Source organism: Castor canadensis, chromosome 13, assembly GCF_047511655.1.
Source record: "Castor canadensis chromosome 13, mCasCan1.hap1v2, whole genome shotgun sequence".
NCBI lineage: Eukaryota > Metazoa > Chordata > Mammalia > Rodentia > Castoridae > Castor > Castor canadensis.
Genome location: NC_133398.1, coordinates 9943758 through 9962871, shown reverse-complemented (window position 1 = coordinate 9962871; position 19114 = coordinate 9943758). Strand labels below are relative to the sequence as shown.

At 36.3% G+C, this 19114-nt stretch overlaps 1 protein-coding gene across 10 annotated transcripts in view; it reads right to left on the bottom strand.

The window, feature by feature from the left end:
- The window catches only part of Mapkap1 (MAPK associated protein 1), a 236359-nt gene that overhangs the window by 204904 nt on the left and 12341 nt on the right, over positions 1 to 19114 (bottom strand). For 5 of the 10 annotated variants that reach the window (XM_074053192.1, XM_074053193.1, XM_074053191.1 and 2 more), the window contains exons 2-3: positions 4302 to 4629; positions 1850 to 1939 (exon numbers count right to left, since the gene is read on the bottom strand). The exons of 3 other annotated variants lie outside the window; for them this stretch is intronic. In XM_074053192.1, coding sequence (XP_073909293.1) covers positions 1850 to 1939; positions 4302 to 4560 — 349 coding nt within the window. In that variant the 5' untranslated portion in view covers positions 4561 to 4629. Of the gene's footprint in view, positions 1 to 1849; positions 1940 to 4301; positions 4630 to 19114 lie in introns of those variants that run through there. 2 more of the 10 variants (XM_074053198.1, XM_074053199.1) reach the window with 2 other exon arrangements.

Below are 19114 nucleotides of genomic sequence, written 5' to 3'. Positions count from 1 at the left end.
GACAGAACTAAAACAGGTGCAACTTTAAGGAATAAGTGGAAGAAGAGTAAGCAGAAATCCTGTTCCTTATTAGATAAATCAAAATTCAAGCTGAAGAACTTACTTCTCACATTGTAAACAAGATTACTACACTTACAGTTGAGGTGCTCTAGTTGTCATGTATTTATTTATAATTTTTAAGATATGAAAGTGTAAAAGGCAAAAAAGGAACAGCCAGGGAAGACAAAGGGGCTTAGATAAACTGGCTGACTTCATTATAAGGAGATTAATAGAAACTCCATTAAGATACACAGAAAACTTAAAGAAAGAAGAAAAGATGAATGAGATAGTGCTTTTAGTCAGTGTTAAATAAAATGGAGAGAAGTATTTTCATGCCAACAGAAGAGGCAGCCCAGTGAGATTTTTAAAACAAAACTAAAGAGACATTCAAGAACTACAGGAAATAATAGAATGAGGTATAAGGTAGAAAAAGAACCAAATGGGAATTCCTTTGTTTTGTTTTTATTTTTAGTTAGTTTGTTTGTTTATTTATTTATTTAATTATTTATTTTGAAACAGGGTCTCCTTATGTAGCCTAAGCTAGCCTCAAACTTAAGATCCAAGGTCCTCCTAACCCCAGTCTCTCAAGTGCTAGGATCATAGAAGTGTGCCACCATACCTGACTTGCAAATGGGAATGCTGAGCACAGAGCCATCATTTAGAAGCAATCATTAAGAAATCATACCTTGGAGGTGATGTAGTGGCTCAAGTGGTAGAGCACCTGCCTAGCAAGTATGAAGCCCCAGTTCAGTCAAAAAAAGAAAGAAAGAAAATCATACCTAGTGAGGACAACAGAAGTTACAATAATAATAAGAGAAAGCAAGAAGCACTAATAGTGTGGGTTAGCACAAAGGGATGCCTTTGTATGAAGACAGAGGTGGATACAAAACATGGCACTATCACACTAATACTGTCTAGTTATAGAACATTAGCAAGTTAGTCAAATCTCTCTGAGTTTTTGTCTCATTTGTAAACAGCAGTAGCAATACCTATCATTGCATTAGAAGTGATGCATGTAAAGTATCTAGCAAGCACTTAAGCAGGTGCTGCTGTTAATATAATAACTACTCATATTGCTATTCTTATAATTATTGTGTAGTAATGGAAACAGTCAACAAAGATTTATTAGGCACCTATTATATGCCAAAGTAATACTGGGAGGTGCTAGGAGGAATAGAAGTTAGACTGAAGACATTTCTTTTAAAGGAGAATAAAAGAGAAAGACTAGGATACATGTTATAAGCATTATAAAATATTTTAATACCATTTTACTTTTCAAAATTTTTTAAGTCTTCTCTTTTTGAGACAGAAGCACTGAAAAATACAGATGGTCAGCCTTTTTATATTATGTGTGTGTACATATATATATATAACACATAAACACATACAGAAAATGCTAATAGTATCAGCAACTTCAAGCTAAAGAATTACTACATATGCAAAAAGGATTGTATGAGGCAAGGGAAAGTCTGGGGTAGATCTGCAAATAGCAATCTATAACCCAGAGACTCATCCAAAAAAATCACAGAATAACCCTTGGCCCTAAGAACTGACATGACAGTTTGTATGAAATGTCTCATGTACAAATCATTCCCTGTGACCCAGAGTGAACAGTGGCCAAAAAACACAAGACCTAAAGAACACACAGCTTCAGAGGGCCAAGGAACACAAGTGAAAGAGCTCAAAACTTAAAACACAAGAAGTTTTTACCCAGAAGATTTAAAAGGATGATTTAAAAATAAGTTTTTATATAATAATATAAGATAAATATATAAATCTCAAATTAAGAATTAAAATTATTTCCATTTACCTGATTGCTTAGAATTTCTTTCTTTCCACTGAATATTTTTGCATTTGATCTGGTTTTGTCTCTCTTTTCGGAGTCGTTCTAATCTTTGAGCTTGAAAAGAAATATTATAACTATAAGTTTGTCAATGAAAGTTTACTATAAACAAAGACATAATTAACTACCTTTATATGAATAAAGATGCTTTATATTGCATATGTAGGGAAAAAGTCATAAAATTTTAAAGGTGGCACCCGTGAAAAGCAAATACCAACAAAAACATGAAAATATTCTTGATTTATAATTGAAATTAGAGGATATAAAACATTAATAGAGATCATAAAGATAGTATTAACATGGAAGAGAATAATAAAATGTGAAAACTTCTGTGATTAATATGACATTTCATTATATAAATCATTAATAACGGTCTTAAAGGAATTTTAATGCACAAATGAACTGAAGTGAATATTACATTACAGGAATAAAATTACTGTTATGAATTACTCGACCCATTTCAAAAATTAAAGATAAATGAACTCAGACTAGACTATTAAAGTTTTAAATATAAAATCCTTTATCTAAAAATCATGAAAATTATAAAATGTCAAAGCTATATAAATTAGCATAGCTTTTCTTCAGTGGGCTGAAACAGTTTATAGGTAGTAAAATAAATGATTTGTATCTTTGTAACAGTCAAATCTTAAAAAGAACAATTTTTCTTTTCAAAATTTTTAAGATATGCTGAAAGGAGCAAAAAGTAAATTCCTTGCTCCCAAGGACGACCCACAATCTCAATTAATTATTAGCAACTAAGTGCTATGTACAGAAATCCCAACTCCAACAGTTACCCAAAATTACACATTTGTGATTATATTGCCACTGACTGATGAACCTTCAAAAATTAATGAACTGACCCTTTAAAGAAATAGCATTGGCACCAATCAATTGCTGCATACAGACATCACAATGGAAAAAAGTCAGAATTGATGCCATCTCTTGAAATTCATTTTCTCTTGCTAATTTTTGACATTCTATTTGGGCATATTACTAATGGAAAATAAATAAGACATACTTTGTTTTCAACCACTTTCAACGTAGGAAATCATATACTCTTGTAGTGGCATTGTGTTAGGGAAACACTGAAAATAATCTTGCCAGAAAGTGAAACTATGCTGGTAAAGGCATTCTGACAATGTCACTATATCTAACGAAATCCCATTGAAGAAAAATACATTCAATTATAATTAATAATGTGAAGGGTACAGCCAAAGTAATACAATCATAAAACTCTCAATTTAGCAGCATTCTTTACTGAAATCCATTCAACCTGTCATATAAGATATCATCTCAATAACTTGCAAGGAAGTCAGTTTCAACTAGAGAACTGAGAACCAATGGTTCTAAATTATACTCAAACCTTCACTTAAACCCTATTTTGATAAAAGTTCCTTTAGATACTAAGAAATGCTATTAATTATTTTCATCATGAGGGTGAATTATTCTTTTTTCAGAAGTGCTGAACTCTGAACCAAAACCTAAAGTGGCTTTCACTGTAAATTGTACCCAGCTTTATCTGCAATACTCCTTTACGTACATTTCACACTTGAACCAGGAAAATAAATATGTGACTATTTTCACTGCTGAACTACATCTCTTGTCACTACCTTTCCTGGGGGTTAGCAGGTTACGGATGCTGATCTGGACATTATAGTTTCTAATGATCTAAGGAAAAAAATTATCTCCTAGAATACTCTGTCATATAAGAGCTACAACACCTATTCCAAATAATGTATCTAAGTAAAAGCCTTGGTTCATCACATTCCCCTTGAAAAGCTACCAAAACATATAAGCTGGAAAATGGGCAATGATAAGCTTTTAAAAAATAAAGATTAAACCAAAGATCAAAGGATAGTGATCAACTTAAGAAAATAAAGGTGAAGAATCAACAGGGGCAGTTTTTCAATCTCACACTGGACATGGGTGGGATTCCTACTACAAACCAAGCCTAACAAATGCTCAGCTCTCCCCAATTCCTCCTGGAACAAGAACTGTGCTAGGGCAGAAGCCTGCACTGCTAAGGTGTCAGCTCTCTGTGCTAAAGGTTCTTCATTATGTCTGCCTTCAGGTACTCTACCTACTGGGACTAATGTTGCTCTGGAAAGACACTCAGAACAGGTCCACTTCCCTTTCTACATGATGACTTTTTAGAAAGAAAATATTCAACATATTTCTACTACCCATTTTTCCACCTGTTCCTTTTCTAGCTACTTCAATCTAATAACTTCATTCCAGAGGCTCTCCATTCACTTTCAGAGATGCAGATGTTCCTCAAACTCCCTCTTACCCTGACATATTCATGTTCCTATTAAAACACAGAACTTCCCCCATTGAACCTATTCCTGCATTACGTATTATTCCACAGACTGTTCACTAATTTAAAGCTCAGAAGACATGACTAGAAGACAATGTTTACCTGTGTTTGAGCGTCTTCTAATACCAAAGTCCCAACTTGAGGTAATATCGACTGACTGGGCATACACATAGCCCTGAGTCTCACCATTGCTTCCCTGAATTTCTGACCCACTGTCTCCAGGCATTGAAGGAGGATGAATCTTCTCTAGGTCAACATCATGATCAATGAGAACCATCTCACACATTCCCGTGTCATCACTGGTCACATGTGACTGTCGAATATGAGCTAGAATGATAGTTGGATTGTCCAAGAAGGCCATCCTTTCTCTGGGCCAATTTCCTTAAAAGGCTATTTTCTCCTCTTCATATTGTTTCACGAGCTCACCTACCTAGAAACATGATGTACACAGCAATATTTAAGAATAAGGCAGAAAATGACTGAATCATTTTTCAAACAAATTCAATGTAGTAATATGCTACCTTGAAAAATCAACATTTATCCCTGTACCAAGGAGCTTAAAAGGATTAAGTCTAAGCTGAAAGGAAATCCTTATAAGCACTAGGGCTACATCACTAGTCAATGAAGTCTCCACGGTATCAGAGAGGAAGACTTGCTCTCTTGCAAAACAAATAAGGGTAACTCCTTCATCAGGCTACTCAAAGCACATCACTACTGTTAATAACTTCTCTTTGCTTTCTCCCTTCACTCCCATATAGTCTCTTCATTATCTTATGAGGTCTTTGAGGAAACAAGTTGTATCTTCCTCACATGATATATGAAAGTATGAAGCTGTGTTTCATCCAGTTTACATTTCCCCTCCTGTCACTTGGTTGTGAAGTGCTTAAAAGGGCAACACAAAGTTTTCTGAGTTACTAGGAATTTTACAAAAGTGTACCACCAAACTAATTTTCCTCAATAAACATACTTTATTTTGATTTTTAGATAGTATTATGCTTAAAAATAACTTATTAATCAAAATTGACTTGCTACAAGATTAACTTATTTTAGAAACCTAATTATAAGAACTACTTCCTCAATCCTGTTAAAGCTTGTAATGAAGTTCACTCTAGAAACTAGATGGTACCTCCTCAGCTAAATGGGAATAGTCAGCAAAGAAAACATTATAGAAGAGTGGTTAGGAATGAGGTCATAGAGACAGAACTGGGTTCAAATCCTAACCTTGTCACTTGATAGCTATGTGATCTTGGTAAAAATACTTAAACCTTTTTGACCCTTACTTTTTGTCCTCCACTTATAAGAGGGAGATTCTGGGAATGAGAGGATATACAGGTGGTAATTCCAGTAGTTGGCACGTAAGTAAACTATAGGCTGCTATAAATGATGGCGATGGTAATAAAAAAAAAATATGTGGGGGGGCCAATGCTGGGGTTTGAACTTAGGACCTTCTACTTGCTTAGGCAGGTGCTCTACCACTTGAGCCATGTCCCCAACACTTTGTACTTCAGTTTATTTTTCAGAAATAACTGGGGCTGGGAATGTAGTTCAGAGTAAGCCTCTTGCCTAGCATGTGCAAGACCCTGAGTTCCATCCTGATAACACCAAACTTTCTTGTCATTTGTTTCTTCTAAAGATGGAACATAAGGGGAAGTCTAGTTAATAAATCATTACAGCTGACTGAGGTTTTTAAAATTTTTGTCTGGTAATATATCATTCCACTGCCATCAGTGGAATCTTAAAATACTAGTGGGTCTTAAAATACTGAGATTGAAATGACGTTTAACTGGGGAGCTTTGCTAATTAAGTAAATTACATTAATATTTGCTTTTTTCCTTTAAGTCTAATATTCACTAGCTACTCCTTTTACTCTGAAGCTAATGAGAAATGCAAAGGTGAGTAAGGCTTCCCTGAATGAAAAGTTTACATCATAATGTAGACCTACTACCTCCCCTAATACCACAGAATTAAGTGTCAAATTTCTGACATATTTGGCCTTAGAAGTGTTCATGTATTAAGTATATTAATCTTAAAAAGTAGATTATGGAAAGGGAGCACTAAGATTTCACATGTAAAAATAAAACACTTTTTGTAAACATGAAGAATTGTATACACTACCCCTAGAATTACCTGCAATGAGCATCTTTGTCACAGGCTCACAACACAGATCACAGAGCTGCAAACACTGTTCTGAGGCAATCACAGTGAGCTGTCCTTCCTCCCTGAAAGGAAGGTAACTATCTGCTAGCAGCGGGGCAGATCCATCTACTTTCACATTGACTAATTCTCCCCAGCAAAACCAAGGGTTTCAATAAGCCACCACCTATTTAATGAGCATTTTGACACCAAAAGGTCAAGTGCCAAAGAACAAAACAAAACTACATTGAAGGATCCTCAATAAAATCTTTTTCAGCTAAATGAATCAGTTCCATCATGAATTATAAAAGAAAAAGGACTGGGAAAATACCCTTGAAAGGCACTCATCAACTTCCAATGTTATCCTTACAGGTAAGGCCTCAAAACACCCCAACATCAGCAGGTATCTTCTCTATTAAAATACTATTACTTCATACACTGAAGAATCTGTATGATTCATTCAACAAATACTTATTCAATACCAGTACTGATAGGGACTCCCACAGAACTGGCTTGGGCAATGTGCTGTCGTATCTTTCACCTTCTACCTCCTGTTAAGTGTTCTTGAAGATTTAGACTGTAAGTTCTACAAGGACAGGGCCATAACACCATGCCCCTCCTAGCAACCAAGAATGTTACACATGGCAGAAATTCAAAACATGCTGCTGTCCAACTTCCAATGACTATCCACATTTACATTTGTTGTCAAGAAAAGTCATATATGAACATGTCAGGTATGTGATTATAAAGAAAGAGTTGCCTTTTTTTTTTATTAATGCAGATACAAGAGCTTCTCTTTAATGTGCCCTTCAGAATTGTCACCTTGAGACACTATCAGCTTGTTCCAACACTACTTTTCAGAACCCAAAGAATATTTTTTAAATCTCCTGAAGAGCAGCTAAATATCATTTGATTTCTAAAACAAAGAATTCAAAATACAGAGGGAAATAAGTTATCTTCTCTGTTCAGATGTGCAAAGAGCAAAAGAATTTCTAAAAAACTAATACTGGCAAGGGTTCAGAAAAATGGGCACTCATGCACAATAGGAAGGAGTGAAAACAGACTTTTTGGAGAGCAATTTGATAATATTTATCAAAAATAAAACGGGGCTGGAGAGTGGCTCAAGTGAGAGACCGCCTGCCTGTCTATCAAGTGCAAAGCCTTGAGTTTAAATCCCAGTACCACACACAAAAGTTAAAACATGAACACCTTCTGAGTAATCTCACTTGTGGGATTTGGTCTAAGGAGATAATTGCAAAAATGTTTATCTCAGAATTGTTTTGTAATGTTTACTGAAAATCTGAAAACAATCTAAACATCCATCAGTAGTGCATACACTGTACCACATTCATACAATGGAATACTATATAGTGATTAAGAATACACAGAAGAGAATGGATAAACAAAATGTGGAACATACATAGAATACACTATTATTCAGCCTAAGTGTTGAGATGAAGCTCAGTGGTAGAGCACTTGCCTAGTACGCACAAGGTCCTGGGTTGGAACCCCAGTTCTACTATTCATGGGTGTGTGTGTGTGTGTGTGTACACATATATGTAATACTATATACTATAGAATACAAAACACACATAATATATAAAATACATACTATATAATATATAGTACATGTAATGCAATATATAATACATAATATAGTATATATAAATAAAATATATACTTTATATATAAGCATTAAATGTGTATATATGTGTATATATGTGTATATATGTATGTGGAGATATATATATATATATATATATATATATATATCCACATTCATTCAGCCTTCAAATGTAGGGAATTCTGGTATATGCTGCTTCAATATGGATGAACCTTAAGGACATAATGCTAAGTGAAATAAGCCAATCACAAAAGGACAAGTATTGTATGGAGTAACTACATAGTCTAACTCAGAGATTGGAAGAAGCATGGTGGTCACCATGGGCTGGAGGTAGTAAGGAATGGGGAGGTGTTGGTGACTACATTTCAGTCTCTGTAGATGGAAAAGTTATGGAGATGAATGGTGGTGATGGCTGCAAGACAATGTGCATATACTTAATATCAATGAACTGTAAGTTAAAATGAGTAATATGATAAAATTTTATGCTACGTATATTTTAGCAGCTTTTAAACTTTTAAGCTTTTTTAGAAGCCTAATAAACACTAGATTAAATAGGGTTTTTCTTTTCCCCTCAAAGTTTCTAAATTACTCATGCGTACTATGACTCTTCAAGAATGGGACATCTAGTAACATAATGTAACCCAAACATACTTAGTCCCTAAACATTTTTTTTCTCAAAAAACACTAAAACATACTGATGCTTCAAAGAACATGGGTTAGAAACACTGTTCTACTGTTCAATTTCTAACACTGAAAAAATAAGAAATGCTGCTATCCACTTTTACAAATGCTCTCTCTTCGGGTCTTGAATGCCTTCCTGGGTGTAACCAATTCTGAACTCTCTGAAGTAGTCATTTTTATATACCTTTACACTATCAGATAAACAATAATATTTGCCCCTCTAAGATGTTCTACTTTTACAGATTTTTTCTTTTCTTTTTTTTTTTTATAGTGATGGAGATGGAACCCAAAGTCTCATGCATGCTAAGGGAATGCTATACCACTCAGCCAAGTCCCAGCCTCTTTCTTCCACTTTTTAACTCCATGTTCTTTAAAGCATAAAGACTTGTTTTACTATAAATGGAAGCAATTAGGACATCCATGCTGAGTGGGAGGATAGTAAGAGATGTTCCAAAATGATGCAGTCATTTTTATGTACTAGGTGAATCTCCTTATAAAAAGAGATGCTCAACAAATACCAAGTTTCTACTATGTACTAACAGTGACTTCAGGTGTAATTTGAATACTATCACCACTTTACACACCCAATTGTGTTCATTAATAATCATGTAACCTGATATGGTAATTTAGAAGATGCCCTAAACGTGGGAATCATTTTAGTTGATTTTGATAAATATGGAGTCTGAATTCAATATTTAATAATAACTTTATGTACACATATACACTCCCAAAGTTTATTTGCAATGATTTATAGAAAAATATAAAGTACAAGATAGTAAAATACACACACAGACACACACACACACACCCCTGAGAGAAGTGGTAATAGAGAAGTGATTGAGGACAAATTAGTACATGACATAAGATCTTACTCATTTGCCACAGTTGACTGTGGAAGCCCAGAAGCAAAAAGCAATGACATCAGCTAACCTTAACTTACTCCCAAAGGTAGAACTGTTCTATCCTTTTTACATGAATTTATTCATATAACCCTCAAAATAACCCTATTATGATAGTTACTGTTTTGATCCCCATTTTACAGATTGAAAAACCTTAGACACAGAAAAGTTAGCAAACTTGCCCAAAGGCAGACAGCTAATGCACCATGGAACTAAGAATTAAACCTAAGAGTTTGGGATCTTAAATAGTGTACCATTCAGCCCTTCAAAACAAAGATAACAAAGAGTTACAACAAAGAGTCATAATAAAAATGATTTTTAAAACTCCTATTGTTGTGCTTTCTGGTTCTGACCCTGAGAGAAATTGTTTTCATGAGTCTTTACAAAACATATCAGACTTCAAATGTATTTGGTAGTAGACAAGACCCTCAGTTCCCATCTACTACTGCAACAGTGATTTGTTCAACAGCAAGAAATGGTTGTTCAAAAAAAGTAAAAGAGACAAAATTTCATGTATGAAAGTAACTTAAAAGATCATCTACTTTTTGACCTGAAACCATAAAGGGTTTACTTTATACACCAAATTAGGTCTCAGTTTATCTTTCATTTGGCTGGGATTTTTTTTTTTTTTTGCAGTGCTAGGGATTGCACATAGTAGGCAAGTACACTACCTACCACTGAGCTATGAGGGTACCCCAATCCCCTAAGTATATTTTTGAAAATCCCTAGTGATTCATGCAATTTCAGCTACAAGTCCATACCTGAACTACTCTGCATTTCTTCAAATAACTCATCTTAATAAGTAAATGAGCCCTCCCAGTATCACTCCCCAAGGACCTGACAACATATGCAACAAGATGACTTAAAATGCTCAAGTTCAGCCAATAGTCAGAAAGAAATTCCCCTTTCTGGACTTTTTCACTCCTCCCTCTACCAGGCACTTGCAGCCCCTTACCTGCAAGCTGTGAAAACCTGTCTGAATAAGAAACAGCCTGAGGCTTCTCAAAGGTCTGCAAACTTCCAATCAAAAATTACTGCTGCCCCATCAATGTGTCATATAAATGTTGGCATGTTAATTGTGTATTTATAAGATTGTTAATGGTTAGTTAATTTACCTCCTACACTATTACTGTACTTGAAATGATTTAACGTCTGCTAAGGGAGTTAACAACATGTAACAGCAGATGCGAGGGTTTTTTTTGTTTTGGTTTGGTTTTTTTTCATCTTTCCACACTGTACCCCAACTTCACGCTGCTGGCATTAAGCACATTAAACTGGATCCCTGTACAGGAGACCTTATGAGTATTTCAGAAGCACTCACATTCATTTTCCACAAGGAGGAATCATAAGCCAGAAAAACAAAAAACTTTTTATTGTAAGTAAACTTCTTCATTCATAGAAGCCAACAGAACCCCTTTTTTACTAAGATTTTCACATTCTTTGATCTAGTTAAAAGTTCATAATTCATACCTCCTGGAATTTGAAGATAATTGAAGTGGCCATTAAAATAAAATGCACTTTATTGCTTTTAAATCTCTCTCTCCAATTTAACTCTAAATTAAATCTTCATTTATTTTTTAGACTAGAAAAGTAGAGATGCTTTTTTTTTTTTAAACTGTTCTCTCCATGTGAATACGCTAAGTTTCATTAAGCAGTAAACAGTGAGACCATATATCTGGAAGGTTTATTTTTTCCTTTCCCATTTTTATTTCCATACTTTCAGTAAAAGTACTACTAGTTGCCTAAGGGCACCTGACAGTTTTTTTTTTTTAAAGGCCATAGTCTGCAACAATTCCCAATCAAGAAGCCCTTAAAACGGGCTTCACATTGTGATTTCTTTTGTTTTGTTTTGTTTTGTTGGGGGCCTGGGGGGGGTACAGTGCTGGGGATTGGATCCAGGGCCTTGAACTTGCTAGGCAAAGGCTCTACTACTTGAGCTATACCCTAGCCCTGTGACTGGCTTTGACCAACAGAATGCAGTGGAAATGCTGTAGAATTTCTGAGCCTTGGCTTAGAAAATAGCCTTGTTCTAAGGCTATGAACTTAGAACAATTCTAAATCATGCAAAGAATTTTTCTTTTTCTTTTTTTCAGTGCTGGAGATGGAACCCAGGGCCTTGGGTTCTACATACTAGCAAAGTACTCTATGTCATGAACAACCAAAAATTGTTTTTAGAAATCATACATATTTTGCATTCTATCCTGTAATATACTGCTCCTGTTTAATAGAAAATTATAACATTGAAATTGATATACTCCAAGAAAATGTGCAATGCTTACTTTTTTGGCTTCTAGTTCCTCCTAGTACACACAGGATTCTCCTAAACTGAGTGTGAACAGTAAGGGTCTAGGAAACACATAGACTTTGGTGTCAGAAATATCTGATTCTGTGAAGATTAAATGGACAACTCAAAATCTAAATTTTGCTCAACAGATGTTCCATATGACAAGTATGAAGAATGTAAGTATTAATCAAACCAAACTATATATAAAGTTCTAAGCATAAGGTAGAATGGGATATTATTATTCAGCTGTTATAAAACAATCACTATTTTCAAAATGTTTTGAAATTAATGCTTATTAGCAGTAACTGTGAAACTTTAGACAACCTAACCACCCACCACCCCCAAAACTCCAAACCTGCCAACATTTCTAGCTGCTACAAGAAAATCTGCCAGTTTGGTGCAATGTAGCCCTAAATTATTTTTCCAATGGGTGTTACCTCTCTGACATAATAGATTTGACTGACATTTGTGAAAATAAACAGTATTAGATTTTATCTGAAGATCTCAGGTAAAAATATTTATAGTTTTACCTAAAGTGAAGAATATGAACAATGCCAAAGAAACTAGACTGTTTTTCAAAGTGAAATTACCAGTTTAGGAGCTTAAACTACAACTAGCACTCAAATGCCTACCAAATACTCACTCATAGATGTCATTCGACAAATATTTATAAAACACTATGTGTCAGGCACCAGAGATATAGTGCTAAGAGAAAAATAAAAACTTGACCATCACCTTGGTGGAGCTGAAAGTATATATGGTAGGAAGATTCTAAGACAGTTCTAGAAATTCTTGCCTCTTGGCATCATTCATCTACCCCTTTGTATTGTTATCCCCTCTCTTGAATGTAAGTGGGACCACACTTGCCTATAGCCAACAGAATGTGGCAAAGGTTGTACAAGAAGCACTCCCTTAATGTCATTCCATTGTTTGTAACACTGTTTTAGCCAAATGAAGAGAGAGAGAGAGAGTTCTAACACAAAAAGATTCTCCTGCAGGCAGAAAGTCACATCATGGAACTACACATGGCAAGGGCTGTGCGCACCCTCTAAGAGCTGAGAATGGTTCCAGTCATCAGCTAGGAAGAAAAGGGGAACCCCAGTCATACAGTCACAGGAAATGAACTCTACCAACTGGAAAGAGCTTGGAAGCACTAGTCAAGCCCTCAGCTAAGCAATAACATTAACTTTATCCCTTTGAAACATAAGCAGGAACCCAGATGAAACCTTGATTTCTTATTCACTGTGAGATCATTATTTGTTTTAAATTGGTAAGTTTGTGGTAATTTGTTATGCAGCATGAGAAAATGAAAACAAACCTAAAGCTCTCCACATAACAACAATTAAATTCTCTACAACCCAGTGTCACTCACCTGCTCCTTCGCTCCTCTACCTTGTGCAGCTCCCAGGACTACTCTGAGTATGCTCTGCCTTTGGTAATGATAGCCCCATTGTCTGAGATGTCCCCTTCTCCTCCAACACAATCCTTACCTCTGCTAAGTCCAACTCAAGTATCAAGTTGTTCATCCTCTGCAAACCTTCTTAATTCCCAGGTCCAAATGCTTTTAAAAGCACTTATCATTATTATTATTATTCATATGTGCATACAATGCTTGGGTCATTTCTCCCCCTTCCTCCCACCCCCTCCCTTACTACCCACCCCGTCCCCTCCTTTCCCCCCCACTCCCCTCTCTCCCCCCAACCCCCTCAATACCCAGCAGAAACTATTTTGCCCTTATCTCTAATTTTGTTGAAGAGAGAGTATAAGCAATAATAGGAAGGAACAAGGGTTTTTGCTAGTTGAGATAAGGATAGCTATACAGGGAGTTGACTCACATTAATTTCCTGTGCATGTGTGTTACCTTCTAGGTTAATTCTTTTTGATCTAACCTTTTCTCTAGTCCCGGTCCCCTTCTCTTATTGGCCTCAGTTGCTTTTAAGGTATCTGCTTTAGTTTCTCTGAGTTGAGGGCAACAAATGCTAGCTAATTTTTTAGGTGTCTTACCTATCCTCATATCTCCCTATGTCCTCTCACTTTTATCTTGTGCTCAAAGTCCAATCACCTTGTTGTGTTTGCCCTTGATCTAATGTCTGCATGAGGGAGAACATACGATTTTTGGTCTTTTGGGCCAGGCTAACCTCACTCAGAATGATGTTCTCCAATTCCATCCATTTACCAGCGAATGATAACATTTCATTCTTCTTCATGGCTGCATAAAATTCCATTGTGTATAGATACCACATTTTCTTGATCCATTCGTCAGTAGTGGGGCATCTTGGCTGTTTCCATAACTTGGCTATTGTGAATAGTGCTGCAATAAACATGGGTGTGCAGGTGCCTCTGGAGTAACCTGTGTCACAGTCTTTTGGGTATATCCCCAAGAGTAGTATTGCTGGATCATATGGTAGATCAATGTCTAGCTTTTTAAGTAGCCTCCAAATTTTTTTCCAGAGTGGTTGTACTACTTTACATTCCCACCAACAGTGTAAGAGGGTTTCTTTTTCCCCCCCGCATCCTCGCCAACACCTATTGGTGGTGGTGTTGCTAATGATGGCTATTCTAACAGGGGTGAGGTGGAATCTTAGTGTGGTTTTAATTTGCATTTCCTTTATTGCTAGAGATGGTGAGCATTTTTTCATGTGGTTTTTGGCCGTCTGAATTTCTTCTTTTGAGAAAGTTCTATTTAGTTCACTTGCCCATTTCTTTATTGGTTCATTAGTTTTGAGAGAATTTAGTTTTTTAAGTTTCCTATATATTCTGGTTATCAGTCCTTTGTCTGATGTGTAGCTGGCAAATATTTTCTCCTACTCAGTGGGTGTTCTCTTCAGTTTAGAGACCATTTCTTTTGTTGAGCAGAAGCTTTTTAGTTTTATGAAGTCCCATTTATCTATACTATCTCTTAGTTGCTGAGCTGCTGGGGTTCCATTGAGAAAGTTCTTACCTATACCTACTAACTCCAGAGTATTTCCTAATCTTTCCTGTATCAACTTTAGAGTTTGTGGTCTGATATTAAGATCCTTGATCCATTTTGAGTTAATATTGGTATAGGTGATATACATGGATCTAGTTTCAGTTCTTTGCAGACTGCTAACCAGTTTTCCCAGCAGTTTTTATTAAAGAGGTTGTCTTTTCTCCATCGTATAGTTTTAGCGCCTTTAAAAGCACTTTTTGTCTACCTTCATTACAGTTAGTTGTGTGAATATCGTTTCTAAGGAATTGCCTGCTTCAATAAGGCAGTTACTTTATGAAGGCATAAATCTATCCCCAAATCATTTGCTAAAAACCTATCAACAGCAATAATGGTAACAGACATTTGGCAGTGTCTGGACACATTTCTAGTCGTCACAACTGGGGAAGGATGCTATTAGCATGCTGTGAGTAAATGCCAGAGGTGATGTTAAACATGGTACAATGCACAAGACAACTTCCACAACAAAGAATGATACTCCCTAAAAATATCAATGTCAATGATGCAAGGAGGTTGGGAATCCTGCAAAGAGGCAAGTAGCAGAAGAGGGTAAGATCTGGAAGTGTAGGGCAAATCACATAGGGCCTTATAGACCACACTGAGTCCTTTGGCTTTTACCTCAAGTGAAACAGAGAATCAATGAAGGATTGTGAGGTGAGCAGAGCTATGATATAACTCACATTTAAAAGGACCTTTCTGGCTGTTATGTTGAGTAAATGAATGAACAAACTAATCACACTGGAGTTTTTTTTGTTTTAATAATAATCTGTATTATGTTAGTTTCCTCTTTTAAACTCTAAACCTCCTAAGACAGACACTGACTGTCTTATTTATCATATGTTGCTAGTTTCTAGTAAAAACGAGAATGGCAGCCAACAAGAGCTCAGTGTGGAATGAGTAGAAAAGCAAATGAATCTTTCCTGTTCCCAAGGGGCTGGGCAATAATTTTTCAAAAAGAAAAGAAAGAGGGCCCCTAATCCTGATGCTGGTTCAGTATATAGTCTAAGATTTACATTTATTTTATTATCTCCTTGGTGTTTGAAGTTTGCTTAAACAAGTGGAGGAATTCAATAGTTATGCTTCTATTTCTTGTCTCTTAGGTTACTCAGACCATCAATTCAAAAAAAGAAACAACAACATAGTCTACAGCAAGGACCACTCAGGAAACCTGAAAACCTGAATTTTAGTTCCCTCATTACCAGAGACCTAACTTCATGGCTTTGGACAAATCACTTCTATAGATATAGATCCTATTATCCATGTTTTATAGATCAGTAAACTGAGGCCCAAACTTGCCAAAGACAGCACAAATAAGAGGTAAAGTGATGATAAAGCTCAGGCAGCCTGGCTCCAGAACCCTGCCCCAAACCACACATTTCCACTTTCAGTCCACTTCATCACCATCTTCTTAACTTACTGCTCAGAATAGTCTAAGTAAGGTACAGGGAGACATCTGTTCATCCCACTATATGCTGGGAGTTAGGAGCAAAAAGTGCTAAGTTATCGTACCTATCAAGAGGAAAGAAAAGAATATAAATGGTCACAATAAAGAATGAGAGCAATGCCAGAGGATTCCATAATAATGTACTATGGAAACACAAAGGAAAAACATCTAAGTAAAACTGAATATTCGGAGATGGCTTCACAGAATTAATTTAGGCCAAGATAACAGAGGTGGTCACTTCCAAGTAAGTCATTTAAAGAGTACCGAAAAAAGAGCCAGACAAGGTGGCTGATGCCTATAATCCCAGATACTCAGAGGCAGAGATCTGGAAGATCAAGGTTTAATGCCAGCCTAGGCAAAAAGTTACCAAGAACCCATCACAACCAGAAGCCAGGTGTGGTGGAACATACCTGTTATCCCAGCTACATGGGAGATTGTAGGTAAGAGGACTGCTGTCTGAGGTCAGCCTCAGGAAAAACAAGAGACCCTATCTGAAAAATAAGTAAAACAAAAAGGGTGAAAATGTGACTCAAGTAGAAGAGCACCTGCCTAGCAAGCAAGAGACCCTGAGTTCAAATCCCAATACCAGAAAAAAGAAAAAAAAAAAAAAACAAGCTGACACTGAAATAATCTATAATTCTGGTTCCTTGATCAGAAGTTTTTACAATAAAATTCCTTCTAGATTTATCATATGGACTGCAAATCAACATCAAGCCATCTATAAGTTATTGCAAAAACAGAGAGAATCTTTTGTAATGGGCAAAGTCAAGGGTATGGGGGAGCTGAGAAAGAGGAGGTAGGCGAGATAGATCAGAGAGACTATGAACAATCAAGCACCAGGCTGCCCTTGTCTACTCACTCAGTGTGAGGCCTAAGGTGAGTAACAACTTCTATGTCTCCATTCTCTCACCTGTACATGGGAAAAATTGTAAAGACTGAGTGAATGTGTTATGTACTTACAACAACTACATAGCCCATGGTATACACTACACAAATGTTTAATATTCCCTGGACTGAGAGGAATCTTCAAAAAAGGAGAAGTTGAAGAAGGGGCAAATGGCAATATTCGAGATAGCATGGCACTAAAGCAAAAAATGGTAGAACACATATCAACTAAAACTACACAGAGTTCAAAGCTGCTGATTAGATTAGCATTTCAGGGAGATTGCTCAGGCAGTTGTACAGACGATTAATCTACTGGACAATCAGTAGACTGATTATGAAGCTGTGACTACAGCCCAAGGAAGACATGATGAACTCTGAAATAAAGCAGTGAAAGATGGTTCTATAATTTCAAGAAATAGTTAAGAGATTAAAAAGTGGTAGAACTTGGTGACTGAGTGGATGTGGAGAGGGAAAGTTTACAGCTTGCATGACAATGCCAACAAATGAAATTGTGAACTCAAAAAGTAAGAACTTTTTAGCAGACAGAGGAAAGATAAGGTATTTTTCACACACAATGAATTTCAGATGCCCATGTATTATCCAAGTAGGGATTCAAATAGGGATCCATCACAACCAAACAAGCCAGGCATGGTTGTTCACACTGTATAATACGAGTAGTTGGAAACCAGGGACAGAAGGATCACAAGCTCAAGGCTAGTCTGGGCTACACAGCAAAACCCTGGTGTTTTGTTTTGTTGTTTAAAAAAAAAAAAAGACACAACCTGATAGCCCAGGAGGATGCCATGAGCAAATTTGGGAGACATTCAGATACAAGTGACAGATAAAGCGATGGATATGAAAGAGCTTGCCCAAGGCCTATCTGTGCATTTAAGAAGCTATCAAAAAAAAAAAAAAAAAGACAACCTTTGCCTAGATTCATACATGCTACATAAATCACAAATTTCTAGGCAGTTACTTTCTTCACTGCCTTTGGAATTTCCTCCTATTTCCCAGTAAGAAATTTCACCAGTGAACTGTGAAGTCCTCAAAAGGAAAGCACTATGAGCCTTCTTTGACTTCTACTAGCAATGCCCAGTAGAAGGCCTAGTAAACATATGTTTGTAAAATGAACCTGACTGATCAGAGAAAACTGGAAATTTTCTCATCTATTAAAACAAAAGGTTCATGGAACTTTTTTTATTTTGCAGAACTGGGATTTGAACTCAGGGCCTCATGCTTGGTAGGCAGGTGCTCTACAACTTGAGCCACTCCACCAGCCCTTTTTTGGGTTGGATATTTTTGAGATAAGATCTCAAGAACTATTTTCCCAGGCTGGCTTTGAACCACTGTCCTCCTGATCTTTGTCTCCCAAGTAGCTAGGATTACAGGTGTGAGCCGCCAGCACTGCCTGTCTTAGGGAACTTCTTGAGCCATGGATTGCCTCCAGGCCATACCACAGCAAATACAGAGCCAAAGGAGAGCTGAAGCAAAAATAATAATGGCAAACAGTTTGGTAGTCCCTCAAAATGTTTATAGACATAAAGTTACCATATGACCGAGCAATTCCACTCCTAAATATATACCCAAGAGAACTAAACACACATGCTCACACAAAAATTTGTATATGAATGTTTACAATAGCACTATTCATAATAGCTAAAGGTAGAAATAACCCAAAGTGTCTATCAACTGATGAATGGATAAACAAAGTGTGGTATGTACATATGATAGAATATTTGACAATAAAAAGGAATGAAGTACCAATAAATGCTACTATATAGTGGAACCTTAAAAAAATTGCTAGGTAAAAGCAGTCAGACACAAAAGGCCACATATTATGTGATTCCATTTATATAAAAGGTTCAGAATAAGCAAATCGATAGAGACAGAAAATAGATTAATGCTTACAAGGAGGTGGGGAGGAGGTTTGGGGAGTGACTGTTAATGGACTCAAGTCTTCTTTTGAGGAAGATGAAAATGCTTTGGAATGAGATAAT